This window comes from Nothobranchius furzeri, chromosome 14 (assembly GCF_043380555.1).
Source record: "Nothobranchius furzeri strain GRZ-AD chromosome 14, NfurGRZ-RIMD1, whole genome shotgun sequence".
Lineage (NCBI taxonomy): Eukaryota > Metazoa > Chordata > Actinopteri > Cyprinodontiformes > Nothobranchiidae > Nothobranchius > Nothobranchius furzeri.
This window is the reverse complement of record NC_091754.1, coordinates 43,321,686-43,345,989: the sequence shown is the minus strand read 5'-3', so window position 1 is coordinate 43,345,989 and position 24,304 is coordinate 43,321,686. Positions and strand designations below refer to the sequence as shown.

General features: G+C 43.1%; 1 protein-coding gene across 1 annotated transcript; it reads left to right on the top strand.

Annotated features, from left to right (window-relative positions):
- Position 1: 1 nt before the first annotated feature.
- On the top strand, positions 2 to 3,793 carry LOC107373520 (uncharacterized). Its single transcript, XM_070544394.1, has 7 exons — positions 2 to 83; positions 141 to 1,038; positions 1,428 to 1,922; positions 1,984 to 2,215; positions 2,493 to 2,844; positions 2,938 to 3,500; positions 3,563 to 3,793. Exons 1-7 carry the CDS (start codon positions 2 to 4, stop codon positions 3,791 to 3,793), a joined length of 2,853 nt encoding a protein of 950 aa, XP_070400495.1.
- Positions 3,794 to 24,304: the final 20,511 nt, after the last annotated feature.

Genomic DNA, 24,304 nt, shown 5'->3' with positions numbered 1-24,304 from the left:
TATGAACAGCTGGAGCTGTTCTCAGCACCAGAAACTGTGGATGAGGACAGAACTACAGGATCTCGGACTGTGGCCTGGCTCTCGTCCTGTTTGCAGCGTTGGGAATGCAGTTTCCCTCTAGCGTCTTCCTCCACAACCAGAGCTGATCGACACAGTGGCCGACCTCCCATCACCCAACTTCTTTCAGCTGCACCCGTTTTTCATCTGGAAGCCTGAAAGTAACATCATGATCAGACTGAGGAACAATTGCATCCTGCCCTGTCTTCATGGGTGTCATCATCCTCAGGTGGTCTCTGCTGGCGTGGGTAGGCCTCGGGTGATTGTTGGCACCGGTGGACAGTATTACATCTTTTTCTCCAGACTTTGTTGCAAGTCCTGTCGGAGAAACTGGTTTGCAGACAGTCCCCGGTGGCTGCAAAAGCTGCCCAGCCACTTCACAAACATTCTGCCTGCATTCCTGACTTATAAGAAGGCCATCTGCAAGTCTGTAATGGATGAGCTGAGACGCACGGGCAAATCACCATCAGACATGGCAAATCAGGTGAATGAACTCATGCATCTCAAATATGAGCGAGCTCACCTGGCATACCTGCAGGCAATCGAGAGCGTTTGGGATGCTGAGGCAGGGGTTCATGGACAGAAGACCATTGGGCAGTTTGTGAGAAAGGACAATGCACCACGTCCTTTTGGCTCCTATGAAGATGCCAGTGGGTGGTGTGGAATTTCTGTTTCCAGCTTCTACCTCACTGACTGTCTGCTGGAAGAGTACAGACGCCAAGAGCCAGCCATGTCCAGGCTCCTTCAAGGTTCTTTTGGACAGATCTTCAGGTCTGACCACACCAGAAAAGTTGCACGCAAAGTGACACTTGCATCAGGGACAATGTCTAGCTTTGCGATCATGAACGAAAACTGGTTGATTGTTTCCTGGGTGATGGTTCAGTCTGAGGCTGAGAGGTCCTTGCAGCCGATGTACGAGGGAGTGGCCAGGAGGTACGCTGAAGCTGAAGTGGAGAAGGCAGGCTACCACTGGGTGGACAGGTGAGAGCAGACATCTTCTCTCTTCTTTACCTTTCAGTCTGCTAATGATCATGATTGTGTGTTTTATGTCTGTTTTAATGTGAAACCTTAGTGATTAGGAGAAAAAAACAAATGGTTGACTAACAAAAACACAATTCTTTAATTTTATTTAAAAAAAGACTTTTCTACTAAATTAGAAAATGTTGGAAGAAATTAATGAAACTGTTATAATACACAGTGATGCAAAAGGAAAAACATTAGGAAGAAGTGTTTATTGTTTATCAAGATCATGACCAGCTGTTTGATGACATCATCCTAACAGAACCAGGAAACCTGGTGCTCAGAGACCAAACACAGCAGTCAAAAACATGATTCTAATTATTCTGCATCTTTGTGTATCTTCCGATCAGGGATTGCTGTGCTTCTTTCAAGATCCCAGACTCCATCCCTGGTGAACATTTACTCTGGGATGCTTGGAAGACAACCCCTGCCATTGTGAATGCTGCTACCTCTGGACCCCTGGCTAATACTAGTGCCTCTCGATCACATTACAACCCCAACATTGTCATAAAACTGGACTTGTTTCACTGCCTCAGGCGCTTTTCACAGGAGTGCACGTCTGAGCATCACCCCCTCTACAGCAGTTTCTGCCAGCTTCTCTCTGCTGCCTTCTCTGTGGTGGATCAGGAGGACCTCAAGAAGCTCCGGGACGCCTACGAACTCTGTGGTATCCGGCCAGCCAATCCCACCAAACAACACATATGGAAGCACTGCAGGACCAAGATACCACAGCCCACACAGCTCCTGGACAGAGTGGAAAAGGTGATCAACCATTTTCATCTGGCCAAGGATCCAAATGATGTCCCTCTGTTTAAACCCTCCATGCTGAAGACATGGCGCATACAGCGAGTGCATATTCTCCGTGGATGCCTCAGTGACCCTGAAATCTCTGAGGATCATGTACAGGTATGGTGGCACTCTTCAGCTTAACCATGTACCTGGAGAAGGAGCAAAGGTCAACATCTGGATTCCTGTCAGAGGTACATCACAACAAGAGGGGTACCATTTCCACCAGGCCCAGTGGATCACTGGAACCCATGCCTCCACTGAACTGTTTCAGGCGCAGGGAATGACAGGAGTGGCAAGATGGAACTACCAACGACTGGATCTTAAGCAACCAGACGTCGTCCTGCCAGCTGTATTTGATCCAGCTTTAATAGCTGAATTAAAGTTAAAGTTAAAGTCCCATTAGTTGTCACACACACTGATGTGTGTGCGAAATTTGTTCTCTGCATTTGACCCATCTCCTGGGGGAGCGGTGAGCTGCAGACACAGCCGCGCTCGGGAACCATTTGGTGGTTTAACCCCCCAATCCAACCCCTTAATGCTGAGTGTCAAGCAGGGAGGCATTGGGTCCCATTTCTTTTCAAAGTCTTTGGTATGACCCGATCAGGAATCGAACCCTGATCTCCCAGTCTCAAGGCGGACACTCTACCACTAGGCCACAGTTAAACAGCTCTTACAAGAGAGTGACTGGACAGGAGAAATATCCCACTCTCAGAGTCTCTGGCAGGGACACCGGCGAAAGATTTGGACTTGAGTACATAGAGCCAGGCTGCCGGCCGGTCCCTCTTGACTGGGACAAACACAGGACTCAGAAGAGAGGTGAATCATCTGCTCCATTCCTGCTTCCTGTGCATTCATCCATCCCGGCTCAAGATCCAACTCCAGCGTCAACCTCCAACTTGGGTTCAGCTCCATCTGTCAGCCCTCTACTCTCTGCTGGTGACCTCCTGAAAGATGTCCAGGAATTTCTAGCCACACCAGGTAAGCCACTGAAATGTTTTCTACATATTTGCATTTTATTGTAGACAGTTCACCAATCAGCCGAGTAAGCAAGACCGTTTCATTGTGCTTCAGATCTTTCGTGTGCTCCACCTGTGCCTCTGAGAGCCTACCCAAGTGGCGCCCGCGTCGGACCCATAAAAACAGGTGGGCGGGTCTTTGTGTTGGATCACACACGCTGGACACCGCCCATGAAAGAGGCCATTGATGACCTGCTGCAGAAGCACCGTGGGGACAAGGAGATGCTGAAGCTTGTGGATCAGGAATACGCAGCCATTGTTCATCGAGCTGCTGCTGCTGATCCAAACAGCCTTCTGCATCCGACCACCAGACTGCACATCTCCCGCTACGTGAAGCACCTGGTGAAACTGCTCAACACCAGTTCTTCTTTGAACATAAGCCCAGAGAAACTGAGGGATACGCAACCACTGTGGCACTCTTTAACAGATGGGAGTGAGTCATCCCATGTTCCTGTGGTCACCGTTGAGCCAGCTACTTTCAACCCTCCTGCACCTGCTTTGTCCTCACCTCTGACTCAACACTCTCTGGAAAAAATCGTACAGGGCATTTTGAGCAAACAGCAGCAGCAGCAGCAGCTCCCGCCAGGGCAAAAGAAAAGACAAAGATGTGTCTTTCCTGTGGACAGCCAAAGTCTCGATATGAAACTGATGGATCCTCGATCCACTTTTTCTATCAACAGGGGCCTGTGCGGTATTTTTACTGCTCACAAAAGGTGCACCAGAGCTATGCTGCTGAAGGACTCTCTAACCCTAAAATGTCCTTTGAGGACTTTTCAACCACTGACTTTTTTCAGAGAGAACTGGATGCAACCAAGACGCGAATGGTCAAAGAGATGAGCTGGAAGGAGTTCAGTAAGTCTCCTTTCTACGAGGCGGAAAAACAAAGATGGGTGGAGGAAAAGAACAAATGAACAACTTGGGTTTATTTAGTTCATTAGTTTATTTATGTAAATAGAAAATGTTGTAAATCCTCAGAGGATTGTTTCATTGTTTTTTTATCCTCTAGGTTACTGATCAGATGTAAATTTGCAAGTGTAAGTTTAACATCTGTACTTCTGTTTATTTTGGTTTGTCACAGGAACATTGGGACTAGTTTGTTTCTTTGTATATAATGTATATTGTGTTTCTGTTAAAATACCGTCTGTTTCATGTTAAATAAAAAAAAATTGTTCTATCATTAATTGCACCAAAATGTTATTTAAGTTGTTGCTTATAGCAGCTACTTGTACATATCAACATCTGCTGGCTCAGTTTGTCTGGAGCAACACATAAACAAACCTTGCAGTTGTGAAAGGAACAAAATACTCACTGACTGCTGCATTTGAAAAGCTTTGGCAATAAAATATTTTTGTGAGAACATTTTCTGTTGTCATGAATATGAACAAATCAAATTCAAAGTTTAATAGCTTAAAGCAGAAGAACATCAGATGTGATGGTTCATATGTGATTACATTTTACTTTACTTGGTAGTATTACATATACGGTATAGAGGTATAAGTTACACTAAAATAATTACTAGTAAAATGATTAATGAAATGGGATTTGAAAATCATTTACAAAACACTTTCACTTATTTATCACAATGTTTGAACAACAGCTTTTATTTTGTGCTGTTTGAACAGATCAGGAAGGAAGATAAGTGATGGGTTAGATGTGGCTCAGCATCAGCATCCTGCAGCAATGAATGCTGCATTTTCATTGGCTATTGTCACAGCTATTCACGGTTGGCCTTTACCAGTCAGGAGAGGTTAAATACTTTTATTGCTCCGTTAAAGTCCACCAAACCTATGCACCAGAGGGTCTGACAGATCCACGGATGCCATTTGTTGATTTTGCCAACTCAACTTTCTTATGAGAGAGCTTGAGGCTGCAAAGCTGCGCTCCACAGAAACAAAACAGGTTATGGAGGAACGAAAAAAGAGGAAGGCGAAAGAGGAGCATCCCACTGGAAGACTATGCAGGTTCTGCCACAAGCCAATCAAACAAGGCCGAGACAGTCCTCACGTCCACACCGGGTTTCCTGGTGTATCAGGGAAATACATCTACTGTCCCAGTAAAGTCTTCTCTCTGTACAAAGCATGAATGATAGAGGAAATGACGTGGAGACAGTTCTGTCAGTCTTCCTTTTATGAGACAGAAAAGAAAAGATGGGCAGCAGAAAAACAGAAGTGATTGTTGATCTGCTGGCCACAGCTTTGTGATGTTGAATACTGTCATGACAGCGTTGTTAACGTTATTTTCAGCTTCAGAAGTTGTTGCAGTGTCGATGGCCAAAGGTTTCCTTCTTTTCAGACAAAGATCATTCTAGCATGAGTTGAAACATTCTTGTTCTTGTTTGCTGGTTTTGCCACGTTCAGGCTTGATCTAATGCATGTGTTCATTGTGTTCTCTGAAGGCTTTTGTTTTTGTCGCTGAGGGTAAGTACAGAGTTTAAGATTTGCATGTTTGTCTGCTGAAACACTGAGGGTGTGGTATGAAACTGAATTTCAGGGTAAAAGAGTAAACAAAAGAAATAATATTGAACTTTAAAAACTGCATCATTCATTTATGTCAAGACTGATTACCACATAATAAAATAAGGTAAAAATGTAAATCAGTGATCATACCACAACCACATTTAACTTGATGAAGTCCATTATCTTTAGACTTTAGAAGACAGACGTGGGTCACAGCAGTAAAATTATTTTTCTGCTTTAGGAAAAGTCAAAGCATCAGCTGCAGCCTCACAACCAGACCAGTCTGATGATTGCAGCACCCCCGTATCCTCTGCATCAGGTAGCTGAATGCACATGTGCATATATATGGTTTGTTTAACCCATTGTCATGGTCTGCATCTCCCTCATGTGTCTCGTGTTCTCCATCCCCCCTAGGATCCCCGTATGTGTCTCCTTGTGTTCCTCATGTGTCCCCTTGTCTGCAGCCCCTCCAGGTCCCCCCCCCCCCCCAGGTCCTGTGCTCCCGTTGGTCTCCCCTAGTCACCCCTCTGTAGTTTTTCTATGGGTTCAGCTTTTCATTTAATTAGTCTCTTTTACTGTTTCTTTCCCCACCAGTTTTTTAGTTCTCCTCCCTCCTTAGATCATTAGTTGTTTATCTTACTCTTTTTGTCTTTAGGTTTTGTTTGTACTCTTAGGTCATGTTATTTTCCCCTCCTCAGCTCACTTTCCTCTCACTGATTAGTTAATTGATTTCACTAGGTTTCTCTCCCCATGCACCTGCAGCTCATCTCCCACTCATCCTGCCCCAGTGTATTTAACCCTGTCTGCGTCTCAATGTGATGTTGGTTCACTGAATCGTGTCAGTGTGACAGATGTATTTCCCTGATATACCAGGAAACCCGGTGTGGACATGAGGACTGACTGCTGTGTCTCATCATGACAGCCATACTAACGTCTGATGTTTTCCCCAAGGTCCTGCATCTTTGGAGCCTCCACTACCAGTTCCTCCAGAGTTACTTGCCCTCAAAATTCCATTGAGGAAAACCACACCACCCTTAAGACTGAAGCCGGTATCAGGCCTTGGTGAGTGTGTAAAAAAAAAAAAAGAATAATCATATTTAATTTATATTTTATTATACTTATAAGTTTACTTGTGTGGTTGTTCAGCACTCCTTCCGGGAACGCCTGCAGCATCTTCAGCTTCCTCAGCATCACCTGCAGTTTCTGGTCAGTCAGTGTTAGGCCACCCCACCACACCTACTCCTCCTTCAGCAGTCTCTGCAGCGAGAGATCCACCAGCTCAGTCTCAGAGACCTGCTGTCCCACCGATGCCCAGCTACAAACAGGATATGAGTCGATGGAACTGCTCTCACCAGCAAAGGATTTGGATGAAGACGGAGATGGCATCCCTGGGTCTGTGGCCTGGATCTCGATCGGTGAGACACCCAATGAACATGATCTCATTGTGGCATAACCCCCCTCAGCCAGAGCTCATTGACTCCATCTATGAACTGCCATCACCCAAATATTTTCAGCTGCATCCATTTTTCATCTGGAAACCAGAGCATGCCATCATGGAAAGAGTGCGTAACAATTACTCACTTCCATGCCTCTACAATTGCTCAAACCCCCACGTGGTCTCGTCAGGAGTTGGTCGGCCTCGTGTTGTCCTTGGAGCAAGCGGGCAGTACTACATCCTGGCCTCACGCCTCAGCTGTGGAGTCTGCAAGAAGTTCTGGTTTGCAGATAAACCTCAATGGGTCAGCATGCTGCCAAATAGATTCTGCAGCATTTTTCCAGCATTTCTGACCCACAAGAAAGGCATATGCAGGACCGTGATGGATGAGCTGCGGCGGTCAGGAAAGTCTCCAAATGACATGGCCAACCAGCTAAATGAAGTTCTCCATCTTAAGTACGAGCATACTCACCTGGCATACCTCTCCTCTGTTAAAAACATAATGGATGGAGACTGTGGACTGTATGGCCAGTGGACCATCACTGCAACTCTGAGGACAACAGCTGCTCCTGCTGCTTTTGGGATGTACGGTGATGTTGATGGCTGGCATGGAGTAGCTGTTGAAGCTCATTACCTGGTTGACTGTCTCATTCAGGAGTATAGAAGGCAGAAGGACTCGCTGAATCTGCTTCTTCAGGGTACCTTTGGGCAGGTCTTCAGAGCTGACCACACCCGTAAGTTGGCACGGAAAATGGTCCTCTCATCAGGCACCATGTCACCATATACCGTCATGCCGTCTACGGCTGGAGAGTACAGGAATAATTCTCCCCCTTACCTGGATGGACTAACGGCGTGTTGGGAAGCTAAGTGGTTACCGCCGTGCTGGAGGAGGAAACGTAGGAAACGAGGTTCTCGTGGGGGACGGCTTGTCAGGTGGAAAGCCCTGAAGAATTGTACTGGTGGTTCTCGTACGATCCTGTGGGCAGCTACAAAATTTGTGGTGCCATGGCGAGTACTGGATCCGGTTGGCTCGTGGCTCGTCCATGTTGCTGACTGTCCAGGTGAATGCGGTGGTTGTCCCCCTCCTTCCCAGCGGTTTGATCAAAGAGGAATCAACTTGCTGAATCTTCGACCAGTGATTAGAGCTCCAACTATCATTGGAGCTAATACATCATCTTGTTTGAGGTGGGGCCTGGTCAATGCTAGGTCGGTGGCTAACAAGACATTCATTTTAAATGATTTTTTTGTTACACATGGTCTGGATATTCTTTGTGTAACGGAGTCATGGATTACTGCTGGTGAGTCCTTTGCCCTTAATGAACTAGTTCCGGCTGACTGTGTTTCTATCAATGTTCCGAGGGATAAAAGGCGTGGAGGGGGCATAGTAGTTGTATACAAAGCTAATGACAAGATTAAAAGACTTATCCCATGGTCCTCTAACAGCAGTTTTGAACTGTGTTTGTTTGAACTTGGTCACCAACAACAGCCACTCCTCTGTGTGGTGGTCTATCAACCCCCAAAATATAGTAAGGATTTCTTATCTGAGTTCAGTGAATTTTTGGCTAATTGTGCATCTCGTTATGATCAAATTCTGCTAATGGGAGATTTTAATATTCATGTTTGTTGCCCTGGAAAACTGCTGGTCACAGATTTTATTAATCTCATGAACTCTTTTAACTTTATTAAAAATGTTAATGGGGTCACTCAGGTATGTGGTCACAAATTGGACCTTATTTTGTCATTTGGATGTACTGTGTCTAACCTTTGTGTTCATGATACAGTTTTGTCTGACCATAAGCTGGTAATATTTGATACTAACATGGGTGAGAGTATGCTGAAATCTGTTACTCCTGTTACACTTTCTCGCTCTGTCAATTCAGCTACTTCAGGACAATTTTTATTTTTATTTAGTGAAGCTGTGCTTCATTTATCTGATGAGAGAAGTCTGGATTGCCTGTTAAGCTGTTTTAACAATATTAGTAAGGACATTCTGGACACTATTGCACCTCTTCGAATAAAGAAGGGATATCGTGCTGCTAAGTCATGGTCAACTGAGCTCACGGGGGCTGCTAGACGGGAATGCAGGAGATGTGAGAGAAATTGGAAAAAGGACAAACTGCATGGCTCAAGGGAAAGCTGGAAAAATTACCAGGAGTCTGTTTAAAAAGGCAAAGACTGACTATTATTCAAACCTAGTCGCTTGTAATTGTAACAACTCTAGAATGCTTTATGCCTCAATTAATGCTGTGATAAATGTGGATAATGATTTCCCTGCACAGCTATCAGATGAGATGTGTACTAGTTTTCTTGGATTTTTCATTGAAAAGGTGGCATTGTTGCGTTCTGCACTGTCAAGAGCAAATATGAAAACTCCCTCATTTACTTTGGATAGACATTTAAGAGTCTTTTCAGCCAGTATCCCTTGAAGACTTAATTAAGTTGGTGGACGTAATTAAACCGAGTGGATCTCCTGAAGACATCATACCACCACGGCTGTTAAAGGAAGTCTTTCATTGAATAGCACCATTAATATTGAAAGTTATTAATAGCAGTTTGGTCTCTGGCTATGTCCCAATTGATTTTAAAAAGACTGTTATTAACCCACTGTTAGAGATCGGGGTTAGATGGTATGCAGCCTTGCAACTACCGGCCAATTGCAAAGCTCCCTTTTCTGAGTAAAATTCTGGAAAAATTTGTCTATACTCAGTTAATGGATTTCCTAGAAGAGTCTAACATTAAGGAAACTTTTCAGTCTGGCTTTAAAGCTTTTCATAGTACGGAAACGGCACTGATAAAGGTATTAAATGACATTATGTTGGAAACTGATAGGGGAAATCCTGTGCTACTTGTCTTGTTGGACCTTACAGCTGCGTTCGACACTGTGGACTACGAAGTGTTGCTCCATCGTTTGGAGTATAATGTCGGAATCTCTGGTCTGGCCTTAGACTGGTTCAGATCTTATTTGAAGGATAGGATTGTAAGTGTATGGATGGGTGGGTTTAGTTCTGGATTCACACACCTGCAGTGGGGGGTCCCACAGGGTTCAATATTAGGACCACTTTTGTTTTTGATATACATATTGCCACTGGGGGACATCATGAGGAAGTATGGAATTCGATTTCATATGTATGCTTACGATTGCCAACTTTACTTACCCTTGGATTATAGAAGCGACTGTCCCATTATTACCTTAATGCACTGTCGAACTGAAGTTAAGTCATGGTTGAGGGACAATTTTTTATGTCAGAATGAAAGCAAAACTGAGGCAGTGTTGTTTGGGTTACATCGTGATTTAGAGCGATCAAAACTAGATTGTAGGGATATGAATGCCTACCTATGTTCTTCGGTAGTCAACTTAGGAGTGACATTAGATAACGCTTTCACCTTTGGTGCACATGGGGGTGCGGTTGTATCATCCTCTTTTTACCACTTGCGACGTCTGGCCAAAGTGAAGTCATTTTTAACTAGAAAGGACCTCGAGACTGTTGTGCATGCGTTTATCACCTCTCGTTTAGATTACTGTAACTCTGTCTTAATTGGGGTGAGACAGAGTACAGTAGCTCGTCTGCAGCTTGTGCAAAACGCCGCGGCAAGATTCCTAGAGGGGGAAAGGAAATATGATCATGTGACACCCATCCTGGCAGATCGGCACTGGTTACCGGTCGTTTTTAGAGTGCGTTTTAAAATAATTTTATTGGTTTTTACGGCATTGAATGGGATGGTGCCAGAATATTTATCTGACTTGCTACAGCAGACCTGGGCATTTTACGGCCTGCGGACCACATGCGGCCCTTTGGTTGACTTTGACCAGCCCGCGTAAGGTTAATTGGAAATTACAAAATAAATGTATTTTCTCATTTTACCTCATGCATGGGCTAAGGCTGCATTGCTTTTATTTTGAAGTTGTTTTTTAAGTGCACAATGACGCAATACGTATAGCAACAAGTGCCCGCGGTTGACATGGTGATTGTAGCCCCAGAAATGTCTGCTCATGCAAAAAAAAAAAAAAAAAAAAAAAAAAAGATGCCAAATACAGGATTTTCAACAAAAATTGGACCGCTAAGTGTTTTTTTTTTTTTTTACTGAAGTCGGAGGCAAAGCCGTGTGTTTGGTTTGCGGGGAGGAGATTGCCGTGTTTAAGGACTACAATTTGAGTCTGCATGACGACAAGAAACACTCGGAAAAATACAACAACTCATCTGATGCTGAGGGCACGGACATCCGAAGCTTTGCTAGCAAAGTTGCAAAAGCAGCAAGGCTGTTTTACTAAGCTTCACACATCCAGGGATGCAGCAACCAGGACCAGCTTTGTGATATGCCACAAAATAGCTAAAAACAGCAAGCCGTTTTCGGAGGGAGAGTTTGTCAAAGAGTGCATGGTGGACTCTGCCGCACTAATATGCCCTAAAATAAAGGCGCATTTGAGCAAATCCCGCTGTCCAGGCGAACCGTGGGGAACCTGGAGCTTCAGCTGCAACGTGAAGTGGCAAGTTTTGACTTTTTCTCATTGGCCTTAGACGAGAGCTGTGATGTCCGGGGGATAACGGAGCTCACAGAGGAGCTGGCAGCAATGCGGTCGATGAAAGGGACAACGACAGGGAGGGATCTTTCTACAGAGGTAAATGCGTGCACGGACACTGGGATTGAAATGGGAGAGACTGTCAGGTGTCACAGCAGACGGTTGTCCAAATCTTACAGGGAAAAATGTCGGACTTTTGAAACGCATGCAAGATAAAGTGACAGAAATCGATGCAGATCAAAAATAGGTGTTTTTGCATTGAATTATACACCAACATGTGTTGTGCAAGTCAGTGCTAAAAATCAACCATGTTACTGATGTTGTTACTAAAATAATAAACTTCATCAGGGCACGGGCAATGAATCACAGACAGTTTGTCGCTCTCTTGGAGGACTCCACACAGCTGTCAGATGGCTCAGCCTGGGGAAGGTGCTGAAGAGGGTTTGGGACTTGAAAGCAGAGATTCAGGATCTCTGCTGGATTTCTACTCTTCTCTTAAGGAGGAGAACTTTCCAAACCTGAGGAGACATGCTCAGAAGATATTGGTTTTCTTCGGCTCTACCTACATTTGTGAACAAACATTTTCAATGATGAAGTTTACAAAATCCAGGTAAAGATCCTCTCTCACTGATGATCATTTGTCAGCTGTGCTTCGCATCTCCACCTCAGACATTCAACCTGACTCTGATGCACTCGTTAAAGCCCAGCAGAGACTAGATTTCTCTCACTGAATAAGAAAAAAATCGCTTAAAAACACAAAATAAGGTGTTTGGACCACAAATGTAGGCAACTAGCAGTGAACTGGGACACTTTTTTTTGAAACCTCTTTCTCAAGATCACAGTTCAGTGATTTTATTTTACAGACAATACTGTGTGTCTGTAGAATGCTAAGAACCTCTTTCCAACAATATTTGAAACTCAAAATGTGTTTTGGAGTGAATGTGACTAAAACTGTTAACTAATATAAGTCACAAATGTTTAACAAAAACCAAATGCGCGCTTTGTTTACCATTGCCTTGGGAAATTTGAATAAATCACATTTTTGTAAGCCAACCTCACTTTTTCCTTTTTGCTCATTTATAACATTTAGTCTACTCTTACCAGCTTGAAAAAACAATGGTATTTACTGCTTTTTATAAAGAAATACCATTAATATTATGCATAATTGACTTCAGCCTTTTGGCCTGGCCCTCCACAATATTTTCTATTTCTCATGTGGCCCCATGGAAAAAATAATTGCCCACCCCTGTGCTACAGCCATATATACCTAGTCGTTCGCTCCGCTCAGAGAGTCACCATATGCTTCTAGTCCCCGCAACAAGGCTCAAAACAAGAGGAGACAGGGCTTTTTCGGTAGCAGGCCTAAAATTATGGAATGATCTTCCATTATCTGTGCGACTCTCCACGTCAGTAAAGGTTTTTAAGAAGGCGCTGAAGACCCATTATTATAATCTGGCTTTTAAATCTGTGTGTTAACTGATGTTTTGGATTTTGCTGTTTTTAATTTTTTTAATTGGGTTCCTATATATTCTTTGTTTTTATCTTTTTAGTTTAGTCTTGTGCAGCACCTTGGTGACATGATATGTCTGTAAGGTGCTTTTATAAAAAAAGGTGATGATGATGATGATGAATGAGAACTGGATGATCCTGTCCTGGGTGATGCTGCAGTCTGAATCAGACAAATCGCTAGAGCCAATGTATGACGGGCTGTCCTGCCATTACATTTCTGCAGGACAACAAAAAGCCACGCATCAGTGGGTTGACAGGTAAGGTCAAACATCATTGTTTCCTTTGCCGTGTTTTTTTTTAACATTCATACTAGGGATGAGCGAGTACACCACTATCTGTATCTGTATCTGTTCAACCAACTAAATTATCTGTATCTGTATCTGTACTCGGAATGGGCGTGGCATAACCCGGAAGTGGGCGTGGTTTACATCAATGTATTGTTTTAAGTCTGAAATTGATATGGATTGATCAGAAGTTGATATGTGTTATTGTTTATTTGAAAACTATTTACAGAGCAGCCTCAGAATTGAGATTAAATATTTTTGATCACAATAAAGAAACTATTACAGAACAAGTGTTTCAATAAAATCAGAACATTAATATTTAGGTGCATGGATTAATACATCTACATCCTAGTAGGAACTAGGAAATATGAAATGCTAGAACCAGACACAACTTTATTATTATTTTTTTTAAATTTGATTAAACTGATTTTTTTCTAAATGTTCTTGGCATTTTCCCACACAAAGTTAAACAAAACAATGTTGATTAATGTGTGTGTGTGTGTGTGTGTGTGTGTGTGTGTGTGTGTGTGTGTGTGTGTGTGTGTGTGTGTGTGTGTGTGTGTGTGTGTGTGTGTGTGTGTGTGTGTGTGTGTGTGTGTGTGTGTGCACACACATAGAGAGATAGAGAGGGAGAGAGGGAGAGAGAGGGAGTTCAAAAAAAATAAAAAACCCGACCGGAGCGGAGGTAGTGACAACAGCACGTCAGCTCTGTCTTGTCAAATGCACCATGTCAGTTACGAAAAAAGTAACTTTAAATATTCAACCGAAAAAGAGGCGAGCTGAAGAAAACCTAGGGAAAACTGAAGAAACGTGAGCAACAGTGAAGCAATCACAGCGAGATCCGTTACTGTCTGTGTGTGTGCGTGAATGAACAGGACGGACGGACTGCGCTCCCGGCCGGCTGCAGTTTTGTGTGTAGGGAGGGGGCGGGCACTCTATGTGACTGGCCAATCACAGAGCGTGAAGACAGTCAGTTGCCCAATGAGGATTTTCCTTCAGCACGATTACAGATATTGACTCGTTTTACTCGTTTCATGCTCGTATTCGTCAAAAATGCTTTATCCGTACCGGATACTCGTCTGAAACGAGTATCCGGCTCATCCCTAATTCATACATTAAAACACGGCATAAGTTATTGTGTAAAATATATTTGTGTACAACTAGTATTTCATTCCTTTATTTATATTTGCAGAGATTGCTGCGCTGCATTCAGCATCCCAAATCCTGGACATCAGGAACACCTGCTCTGGGATTCTTGGAAGACCACAGATGACATAATAGCCGAGGCAACTTCTGGGAATCTCAACAACCCCTGTGCTTCTCGCCATAGCTATAACAGTAAAATCAACATTAAGCTGGATTTATTTCATTGTATGTGGCGTTTCACCAGAGAGTGCACATCTGAACATCACCCACTGCACAGCGCTTTCTGCAAGTTTCTCTCTGCAGCCTTCTGTGTTGTTGACCAGACAGATCTGCATCGACTGAGGCAAGCCTATGTCTTCTGTGGCATAACACCACCAAATCCAACTAAGCAGCATATCAGGCAGCACTGTCGTACCAAGATCCCACAGCTCAGAGAGTTGCTGGTGAGAGTAGAGAGTAGAGCCCTGCACTGAAGCCCTAGGCCCTCGGGTCGGCCCGGCCCGACGGCCCTCGGGCCGGGCTTCGAGCCAACGACTGTGTAATTACCTCGGACACGGGCCGGGCCGGGTGCCTTTATTTTTAATCGAATTCATTAAAAAAAATTGAAACACTTAAAACAGGGGTCGGCAACCTGTTCCCATCAAAGAGCCATTATTACCCATTTCCCACAGTAAAGAAAACACTGGGAACCACAGCAGCTGCGGCGTTGTCGGCGGGGCCTACCCTCAGACAGCAGAGAGCTGCTCACAACAGGTGACAGCAGCCGGTACCGGTTGCTCGTGTACATCAAAGTTATCTTTCACAAAAAGATAATCAATAAAATGATTTATATAAAGTGGATCCAGAAGTTGTAGCCCGTCTCTGCCTACGATATTTTGACATTTTTCACCCTGTTGGTGGTTTTACTGAGCAGGTGCCACTTTTGTCATACGTTTCTTTTTAAAACATGTTTAGACTGTTCAGGATACAAATCCAGGCTCTGTCACGTTTTATTGTTGTAATTAAACTTTGTAGGTGGGGAAGGTCAGAAAAGGATCCGATCAATTTGTTTTTCCCTCATTTACAGTGACGGAGATAACGGCGCAGTGCGCCTGGCTCTGGTGTTAATCAAGTTTAATTTTATCTATTTGCAACAATTTTCACAAGAAAACAAAACAGTTAAAAGCAGGGCTTGTGTTGACCAGATAGTTCCCGTATTTGGCCGTTTATTTTGACGGAGAAAGAATAGAAAGAATTACCCCGACACATGCAGATGAACTGACATTTTATTCTACGCACATCGCAGATGTAGCTAAATCCCTCAAGAAAAGATTCCCATCTGAACATCTGAGCTGGACACTGCTCAGCGCAGCTCGCTGTCAGAGTGTACTACATAAGGTACACAGTGAGCTGAAGATGTGGAGAGGGGCTTGGAGCGCGTCGCAGAACCAGAGCGCATGCGGGAAGATTCCTCCGACTGAATTCAGTCGGAGGAATCTTCCCGCTGATCTGAATCTGATGCGGCTCTCTGTGCTTGTAAAATAATGAATGGATATTTAAATAAAATGCTTTATATTTTACTGAATTAATTTTATATCTGTAATTCAATTCTATGTAAAGATTGTCTGCGTAAACCTGAACAAACCCAACCCAGTCTTACTGTGAGACCGGGTTGACGGGTCACGCTTGTGCGTAATCATAGGCGCTTTCTTAGAAACTGGGGCTTTTCGTGCATATACAGTACATTACGGTAGCCACCGGGTTTCCCTGTCTTGAGTGAAAGAATCACAACACAGATTCAGAGACGTGCTGAGTTTGTCATCCAAAATGCTCCATTTTACAACTTTTGAATGGCTGATCAGATTCAAATAATTCCAACGGTTCCTAAAAGTACATAAAAGCAGCTTTCCAACGATCTATAGCATGAAGCAATCAGAGTTAGGAAAAATATCGCTACGAGGGGAAATCCTGCTGTACAGCCTGATTGAAACGGAGAGCAGCGCCGCGGGGAAAGCGGATAACGGAACGGGGAAGCTAATTAGCATAAAAACCAGTGTGAAATTATGGAAATGCCTCAAAGAAAATCAGCACGAACCATTAGGTGTCCCAAAAGGCTTATATCTGAAAACAGTGACCACGAAAGAAGGTCAGATCTCCGGTGAACCAGGGTATGAATGTTTGTTCAGTCTTTATTTATTTTTATTTTTTATTTGAACAACCGTCAACTATTTGCTAATTGTAAGATTCAGCTTCATTCCAGCATTATTTATCTTTTTACAATAAATAATTATATTTGCTAAAACAAGTTTTTGGTATAGCAGTGTACGGTGTGAAAGAGAAGCACCCCATGGCAGTGTGAGGTGTGCAGCACTCTACCTGCAGCTGGAGAGAAACTGCTTAAAGGTCTACCACATCAAATAAAAACGTCTGAAAGTTTACAAAAATAAATGGTCTTAAAAACTGCTAAAAAAAAGATACCAAGGTTCAAATTTTTTAAGAATAGATGCATTACAGTTCAAAGTTTAAATTGTTTGCCCAGTAATTTTGAAGTTCCTGTTCAGTAATAAATGTTAAAAATTCTAATCCGTTTTTTGCTTTTTTCACTTTTAAGCTAAAAGAAATAAATTCTAAATACAAATCATACACTGAAAGCTGAGGTTGTTCTGAAAAAAGGAGAAGGGTTACACACTTTGCACTATTTATTACAATTTTACAGCCATAAGATTAAAAAAAATACCAGGCGGCCCTGTTATAATTATGGTCATAAGAGGGTTATTAAGATGTCGATGCACAAACAGGAAGTGATTGGTAGTCATTACACTCCAATCCAGTTGGTGGCGGTAAAGCACCAAATTGTTGTTTGCCAAGTGCCATAAGACCACAAATAATAATAAGAAGAGAGGCGGCAGCATTCGTAACAAACTCAAAGCGATAGTCAAAACATTATTAAGCATGACATGAAGTTATCCTAGTGGTTCCAATAAGAGAAAGAAGCCGCGTGCTTCATAAAAGCTTTTATTTTCACTTCTGAAAGTGAGTCGTTTTTCTATGTAAACATCAATGGAAGCAGAAAGGAAAGACAATGGAAAATGTTTCAAGGGAGGAAAACATAGACCAAAATGGACAATAGAAAAACAAAAAATTACTAAGGCTAAAGCACAGGAGCACTGACAGGAAGAAGAAAGCAGAGCAAATATTGAAAGCATTCAAAGGGAGAGAAAAACAGGAAAAAAGAGAAGGACTAATAAAAAATGAAAATAACTCATGTCAGAAGAGGGGAGAGTTTCGCAAATCCAGTTTAAGGTAAGATTGTCGAAAATTTAGTGTAAGGGGCCCCATGTCTGTGTTCGCCTTGGGCCCCCAAATTGCTAAATCCACCCCTGAGTATGCGCTGAGAGCGAGCTGCGCTGAGCAGTGTCCAGCTCAGATATTCAGATGGGAATCTTTTCTTGGGTGATTTAGCTACATCTGCGATGTGCGTAGAATAAAATGTCAGTTCGTCTGCATGCGTCGGGGTAATTATTTCTATTCTTTCTCTGTCAAAATAAAGAGTCAAATATGGTAACTATCTGGTCAACACAAGCCCTGCTTTTGACTGGTTTGTTTTCTTGTGAAAATTGTTGGAAAGAGATCAAATTTAACTTGATTACCACCAGAGCCAGTGCGCCGTTATCTCTGTGACGGTTAAATGAGGGAAAAATAAATTGATCGGATCCTGCACGTCTTTTAACACATTGGTCAGGATTGACACACTTTGTTTTCATTTAGTTGGTTAAAAAAAAAGTCGGGCTCGGGCTCCACCCCCTCGGGCCGGGCCGGACACAGGCTCAGATTTTAGGCCCGTGCAGGGCTCTAGTAGAGAGTGTTCTGCAGAAGTTCTTCTCAGAAAGTGACCCTGACAGAGTGCCAGTTTTTAAACCGAGCATGCTGAAAGTGTGGAGGATTCAGCGTGTCCACATTCTCCGGGGCTGTCTGAGTGACCCAGAGGTTGGTGAGGGAGTCCTCTACAGACATGGTGGCATGGTCCAACTTAACCATGTGAAGGGGGAGGAGGCAGCTGTACCTGTCTGGATCCCTGTGCGAGGTACCTCTCAGCAGGAGGGTTTTCATTTTCATCAGTCCAAGTGGGTCACAGGAACTCAGGTCTCCACAGAGCTTTTCCAGGCGCTGGGAATGATTGGAGTGGCTCGCTGGAATTTTCAACGCCTTCTGGACCTGAAGCAGCCTGATGTTCAGCTCCCTTTGGTTTTCGATCCAACTTTGGTGTCGGAGCTGAACAAACTTTCAGAGGAAGTCATGGGACAAGCCAAGTATCCTGCCCTGCGTGTTTCCAATGCAGACACTGGAGAACGGTTTGGACTGCAGTATTTGGAGCCCAGCTGTCAACCCGTCCATCTGGACTGGAATAAGCACAGGGCACAGAACACTCCAGCTTCTCCCACCTCAGAGCCAACCCCTCCCTTTGTGACAGCTACTGACCTACTTGAGGAGGTGAAGGTGGAGCCCTTTGCTCAGGTAACCATGATCCTTGCTTTAGTTCTGACACATTTCAAATAACAACATTCAAATGATCATCAACCAACTACATTGCTCGTTTCAGGATGACGCTGCTGGTGTAACTGCTCTCGGCACACAGACCACAGCCCAGCCCAGCCCAAACAAAGGTAATTCACGTCACCTTTTCATCCTCCTCCTATATTTACTTTTGGCTTTATATTCTAACACAAATGAATACATTTTCTTCTTGGTTTTCTCATTTTCTCTCCATCAAATGTCCCAATGGTACCACCACTGCCTTTGGCAGCCTATCCTCGTGCTGCTCGCACAGGTCCCATCAAAACTGGTGGTCTGCTGTTTGTCTTGGACCATTCTCGGTGGACACAGCCAATGAGGGAAACCATTGACCAGATCATGGCAAAGCATCGTGGGCAAAAAGACTTTCTTACTAAAGTCGCTGCAGAGTATGCCGTTCTGGTTCAAGCTGCTTCCAGAGACCCCAACAGCCTCCTGCATCCCACCACTAAACAGCATCTCTCACGCTACATAAAGCACCTGGCTAAGACAACAAACACAAGCTCATCACTCAACACCAGTTCAGAGACAATTTTGGAGACCCAACAGCTGTGGCATGACCTCACAGAAGGCAGTGAGACTGTTGCTGTTCCTGTGGTAACCATTCCCCCTGCCACTGTTAACCCACCCAGTATTAAGACACAGGACTCCCCTCTGACAAAAACAGAAATTGAGAAAATGTTAAAGACAATGTCCAAAAGCACCAGAAACAACAACAACAACCAGCAAAAAAAAAAAAAAAGAACAAGAAACTGTGTTGCATGTGGCCAGCCGAAGTCACGTTTCAGGGGGGATGGATCCAGTGTTCACTTCTTTTACCAGTCAGGAGAGGTTCCATAATAGTAAAAAGACTTGTAAGAGGCTCTGCCACGAAATCAGAGGCCAACTTAAGAAAATATGGATAAATTAAATCAGGACCTGAAGTTTTTCTGTGATCCAATGCTTTAAGAGCTTTATGCACCTCCCGCACAGAAAAAGGGGTAATGTTAAATTGATGGTCAATGTGCAATGGAAGGTCAGCACAAGAATCCACAGAGGCTGGATTCACAGAATCAAACAATGAGCCAGAAGATATGAAATGCTTATTAAAACAATTCACATTCTCCATTTTATCATGGACACTAACAGAATCCTTGTTTATGAAGGTGGGTAGGACACCAGAACTTTTACTCACTGAAAGACTTAAAACAATCCACAAAAGTTTTGGGAAATTATTAAGTTCTCAGTGGTGACAGACAAATAAAATTCTGATTTAGCTTTCTTTATATAGGAAGTACATTTGTTTCTTAGTTGTCTGAAAAGGAGCCAATCAGTGGAAGACCCTGATTTCCTAGCTTTGGCCCAAGCTAGGTTTCGCTCATGAATATTATCTGCCAGCTCTGGTGAGAACCAGGGATTTTCACTGCCTTTTATCCTGAACCTTCTTAATGGAGCGTGCTTAATCACAATTTGCAGAAAACCATCCCTAAAATATGACCACGCTAATTCAACATCTGGAAACAAGGCTATTTTCTTCCAGTCAAAGTTTGACAAGTCATGATAAAATGGTTGTTCATTAAAATGCTTGAGAATCCTTCAAAAAATAACACGATGTTTTGTCTTGGTCACCTTAGTGTTCCTAATAACAGCAACAACACAATGGTCAGTTAGGTCATTGCAAAAGACACCCATAGATGAAAATTTATAAGGAACATTTGTCAGAACCAAATAGATTAAGGTGGACTTTTCAAGGCTTTTATGATTCAGCTGAGTGGGCAAATTAATCATCTGGGTTAGATTAATAGAGTTGCAAAACAACTTAAACTCGTCTGAAACAGATTTGAGCCAATCTCAGTTTAAGTCACCTGCTAACACTATAGTTCAACTCAGACAGGAAATCCTATAAAGTATGCAGTTATTCCTTTGAGGCAGAGGGAGGTCTATAGCAACAAACCACTACAAATACTTTTTGAGATTTACATCCAGAGCTTTTTGAGATTTACATGCAGAGCCAGAATTTCCATTTGTTTACAAATTGATTCCGATAGAACTACTGTGGCATCAAATTTTGACTTAACATAGGTGGCAACCCCCCCCCCCCCCCCCCCAAGCCGATCGGTACGATAGATGTTATAACCAGACATGCTAATATGATCATCAGACACAGAATTGGACAACCAAGTTTCAGATATTATAATAATATCTGCATCTGTTGACTTCGCCCAAACCCTAACCATATCTATCTTGGAGAACAGACTTAAGATGAATAATCTTCAGTCTGGGTGAGGATCTAAATTCAGATGGAGTTTGAATACATTGCAGCTCAGGACCCAGGTTTGGTTCCACATTACCAGGTATGAGCAACAATAAAATAACCAACAGTCTCTGCTTAGTGACATTACATGCTGACTTTGTTTTTAAGAATGTTGAGACTGAGCACAATGATCCATAGCTTGAAAGAAAATCAGACAAAGCAAGAAAATTTCGAAGTTTGAGTGAAACTACAGGTCAGTCAGACGATAGGTTCATGTCATGTGTCAAATGAATTGGTAATTGTGCAGGATGTGCAGCATAAGTAATACAGGTGGAGCTGGGAACCAAGTCTTGCAGACTGAGCTCACTACTAAATGTACTTGTCCTAAAAAAACTACATTTCCTAAAGTCCCCCACAACCAAAAGGAGAACTAAAGCTATGAAAAAAGCCATTTTGTACAACTCTTGATGAATGCAATAACTAGATATATGTCTGTAAGCTACACAAACCTAAGATGGCAGGAAAATCCCCAACCAACCTGGAAATTAGTCCAACATCCTTCAGAAACAGAAAAAAAATTGATTTAGTTTGAGTAGCTTCAAATACAGGTGCTGGCCAGTAAATTAGAATATCATCAAAAGGTTGAAAATATTTCAGTAATTCCATTCAAAACGTGAAACTTGTACATTATATTCATGCAATGCACACAGACCAATGTATTTCCAATGTTCATTACATTTAAATTTGATATTCATAAGTGACAACTAATGAAAACTCCAAATTTGGTATCTCAAAAAATTAGAATATTCTGAAAAGGCTGAATATAGAAGACACCTGCTGCCACTCTAATCAGCTGATTTACTCAAAACACCTGCAAAGGCCTTTAAAAGGTCCCTCAGTCTTGTTTTGAAGGCCCCACAATCATGGGGAAGACTTCTGACTTAACAGCTGTCCAAAAGACAATCATTGACACCTTGCACAAGGAGGGCAAGACACAAAAGGTGATTGCTAAAGAAGCTGGCTGTTCGCAGAGCTCTGTGTCCAAGCACATTAACAGACAGGCGAAGGGACGGAAAAAATGTGGTAGAAAAAAGTGTACAAGCTCTAGGGATAACCGCACCCTGCAGAGAATTGTGACGACAAACCCATTCAAAAATGTGGGGGAGATCCACAAAGAGTGGACTGCAGCTGGAGTCAGCGCTTCAAGAACCACCACGAGGAGACTCATGAAAGACATGGGATTCAGGTGTCGCATTCCGTGTGTCAAGCCACTCTTGAACATGAAACAGCGCAAGAAGCGTCTCGCCTGGGCCAAGGACAAAAAGGACTGGACTGATGCTGAGTGGTCCAAAGTTATGTTTTCTGATGAAAGCAAGTTCTGCATTTCCTTTGGAAATCAAGGACCCAGAGTCTGGAGGAAGAGCGGAGAAGCACAGAATCCACGTTGCATGAGGTCCAGTGTAAAGTTTCCACCGTCAGTGATGGTGTGGGGTGCCATGTCATCTGCCGGTGTTGGCCCACTCTGTTTCCTGAGGTCCAGGGTCAATGCAGCCGTCTACCAGGAAGTTTTAGAGCACTTCATGCTTCCTGCTGCTGACCAACTTTATGGGGATGCAGACTTCACCTTTCAACAGGACTTGGCACCTGCACACAGTGCCAAAACCACCAGCACCTGGTTCAAGGACCATGGTATCCCTGTCCTTGATTGGCCAGCAAACTCGCCTGACCTTAACCCCATAGAAAATCTATGGGGTATTGTGAAGCGGAGGATGCAATACGCTAGACCCAACAATGCAGAGGAGCTGAAGACGACTATCAGAGCAACCTGGGCTCTCATAACACCTGAGCAGTGCCACAGACTGATCGAGTCCATGCCACGCCGCATTACTGCAGTTATTGAGGCAAAAGGAGCCCCGACTAAGTATTGAGTGCTATACATGCACATTCTTTTCATGTTCATTCTTTTCAGTTGGCCAACATTAGAGAAACAAACATTTTTTCATTGGCCTTTAGAATATTCTAATTTTCTGAGATACCAGATTTGATGTTTTCATTGGTTGTCACCTATAAATATCAAAATTAAACGTAATAAACATCGGAAATACATTGGTCTGTGTGCATTGCATGAATATAATGTACAAGTTTCACGTTTTGAATGGAATTACTGAAATATTTTCAACCTTTTGATGATATTCTAATTTACTGGCCAGCACCTGTAGCAACACAAACTTTGCTGAAAGAAGCCCCAGCAGCCGATGCAGGAAGCCTGTTTCCTGGACCTGAATAGCTGGTGTAGAAGCTGGAGGCTGGGCCAAGCCTGGTGTCAGATGCCGAAGGCTGGATCAGACGTAGCAACTGGGCCTGATGGCTGATAAATATGTATGTCTGTAAATTTAGCTGAAAATGGTCCCAGCAATCGATGCAGCAGCCTATTTTCCAGGCCTGATAGCTGGTATAGAAGCCAGAGGCTGAGCCAGGCCTAGTAGCTGGTGCTCAAACGAACCACAGCAAAACTATAAGATATCTACTGCTTATTTCCTGTTGAACCTTGAGGAGTTTAAGTTCTGTGAGTCCAGAGGTGAGTCCAAAAATGATAAATAAAAATTAAAACTGCAGAAAGTTGTGCTTTTTCTGGCTGTTTTCTTTCTCCTGATTCCCCCTGGCTGTTCCTCTTAGCAGTGATTATGACATACACAAAATGCTCTTCAAATTAGAAATAAGTCTTCATTGAAAACTTTGCATTATGAAGCAAAACAAATTCAATTCAAGTTTATTTATATAGCGCCAAATCACGACAAGTCGTCTTAAGGCACTTCACATAATAAACATTCCAGTCCAGGTCAGGTCATTAAGCCAATCAGAAAAAATGTTTCCTATATAAGGAACCCAGCAAATTGCATCAAGTCACTGACTAGTCTCAGAGTCTTTACAGCAATCCTCATACTAAGCAAGCATACAGCGACAGTGGAGAGGAAAACTCCCTTTTAACAGGAAGAAACCTCCAGAGAATCCTGGCTCAGTATAAGCAGCCATCCTCCACGACTCACTGGGGATGGAGAAGACAGAGCACACACACGCACGCACACACACACGCACACACACACACGCACACACGCGCGCGCACGCACACACACACACACACACACACAAATCAGTTTAGCAGTTTACCCAATATTAATTAAATTACTAAAAAATAAATTATGTACTTTTGAATTATTTTAGGATTTATGTTAAGAGTTAGGGTTATTTTTCACATGACATGTGAAGACGTGATGAAAATACTACAAAC

What these genes read in the sequence shown, in the direction of transcription:
- LOC107373520 (XM_070544394.1), top strand. Translation starts at nt 2, where the DNA reads ATGAACAGCTGGAGCTGTTCTCAGCACCAGAAACTGTGGATGAGGACA. An exon ending in CTGAAGACATGGCGCATACA is followed by an intron (nt 1,923 to 1,983) that starts GCGAGTGCATAT and finishes GATCATGTACAG; the next exon opens with GTATGGTGGCACTCTTCAGC. An exon ending in GGAATTTCTAGCCACACCAG is followed by an intron (nt 2,845 to 2,937) that starts GTAAGCCACTGA and finishes ATTGTGCTTCAG; the next exon opens with ATCTTTCGTGTGCTCCACCT.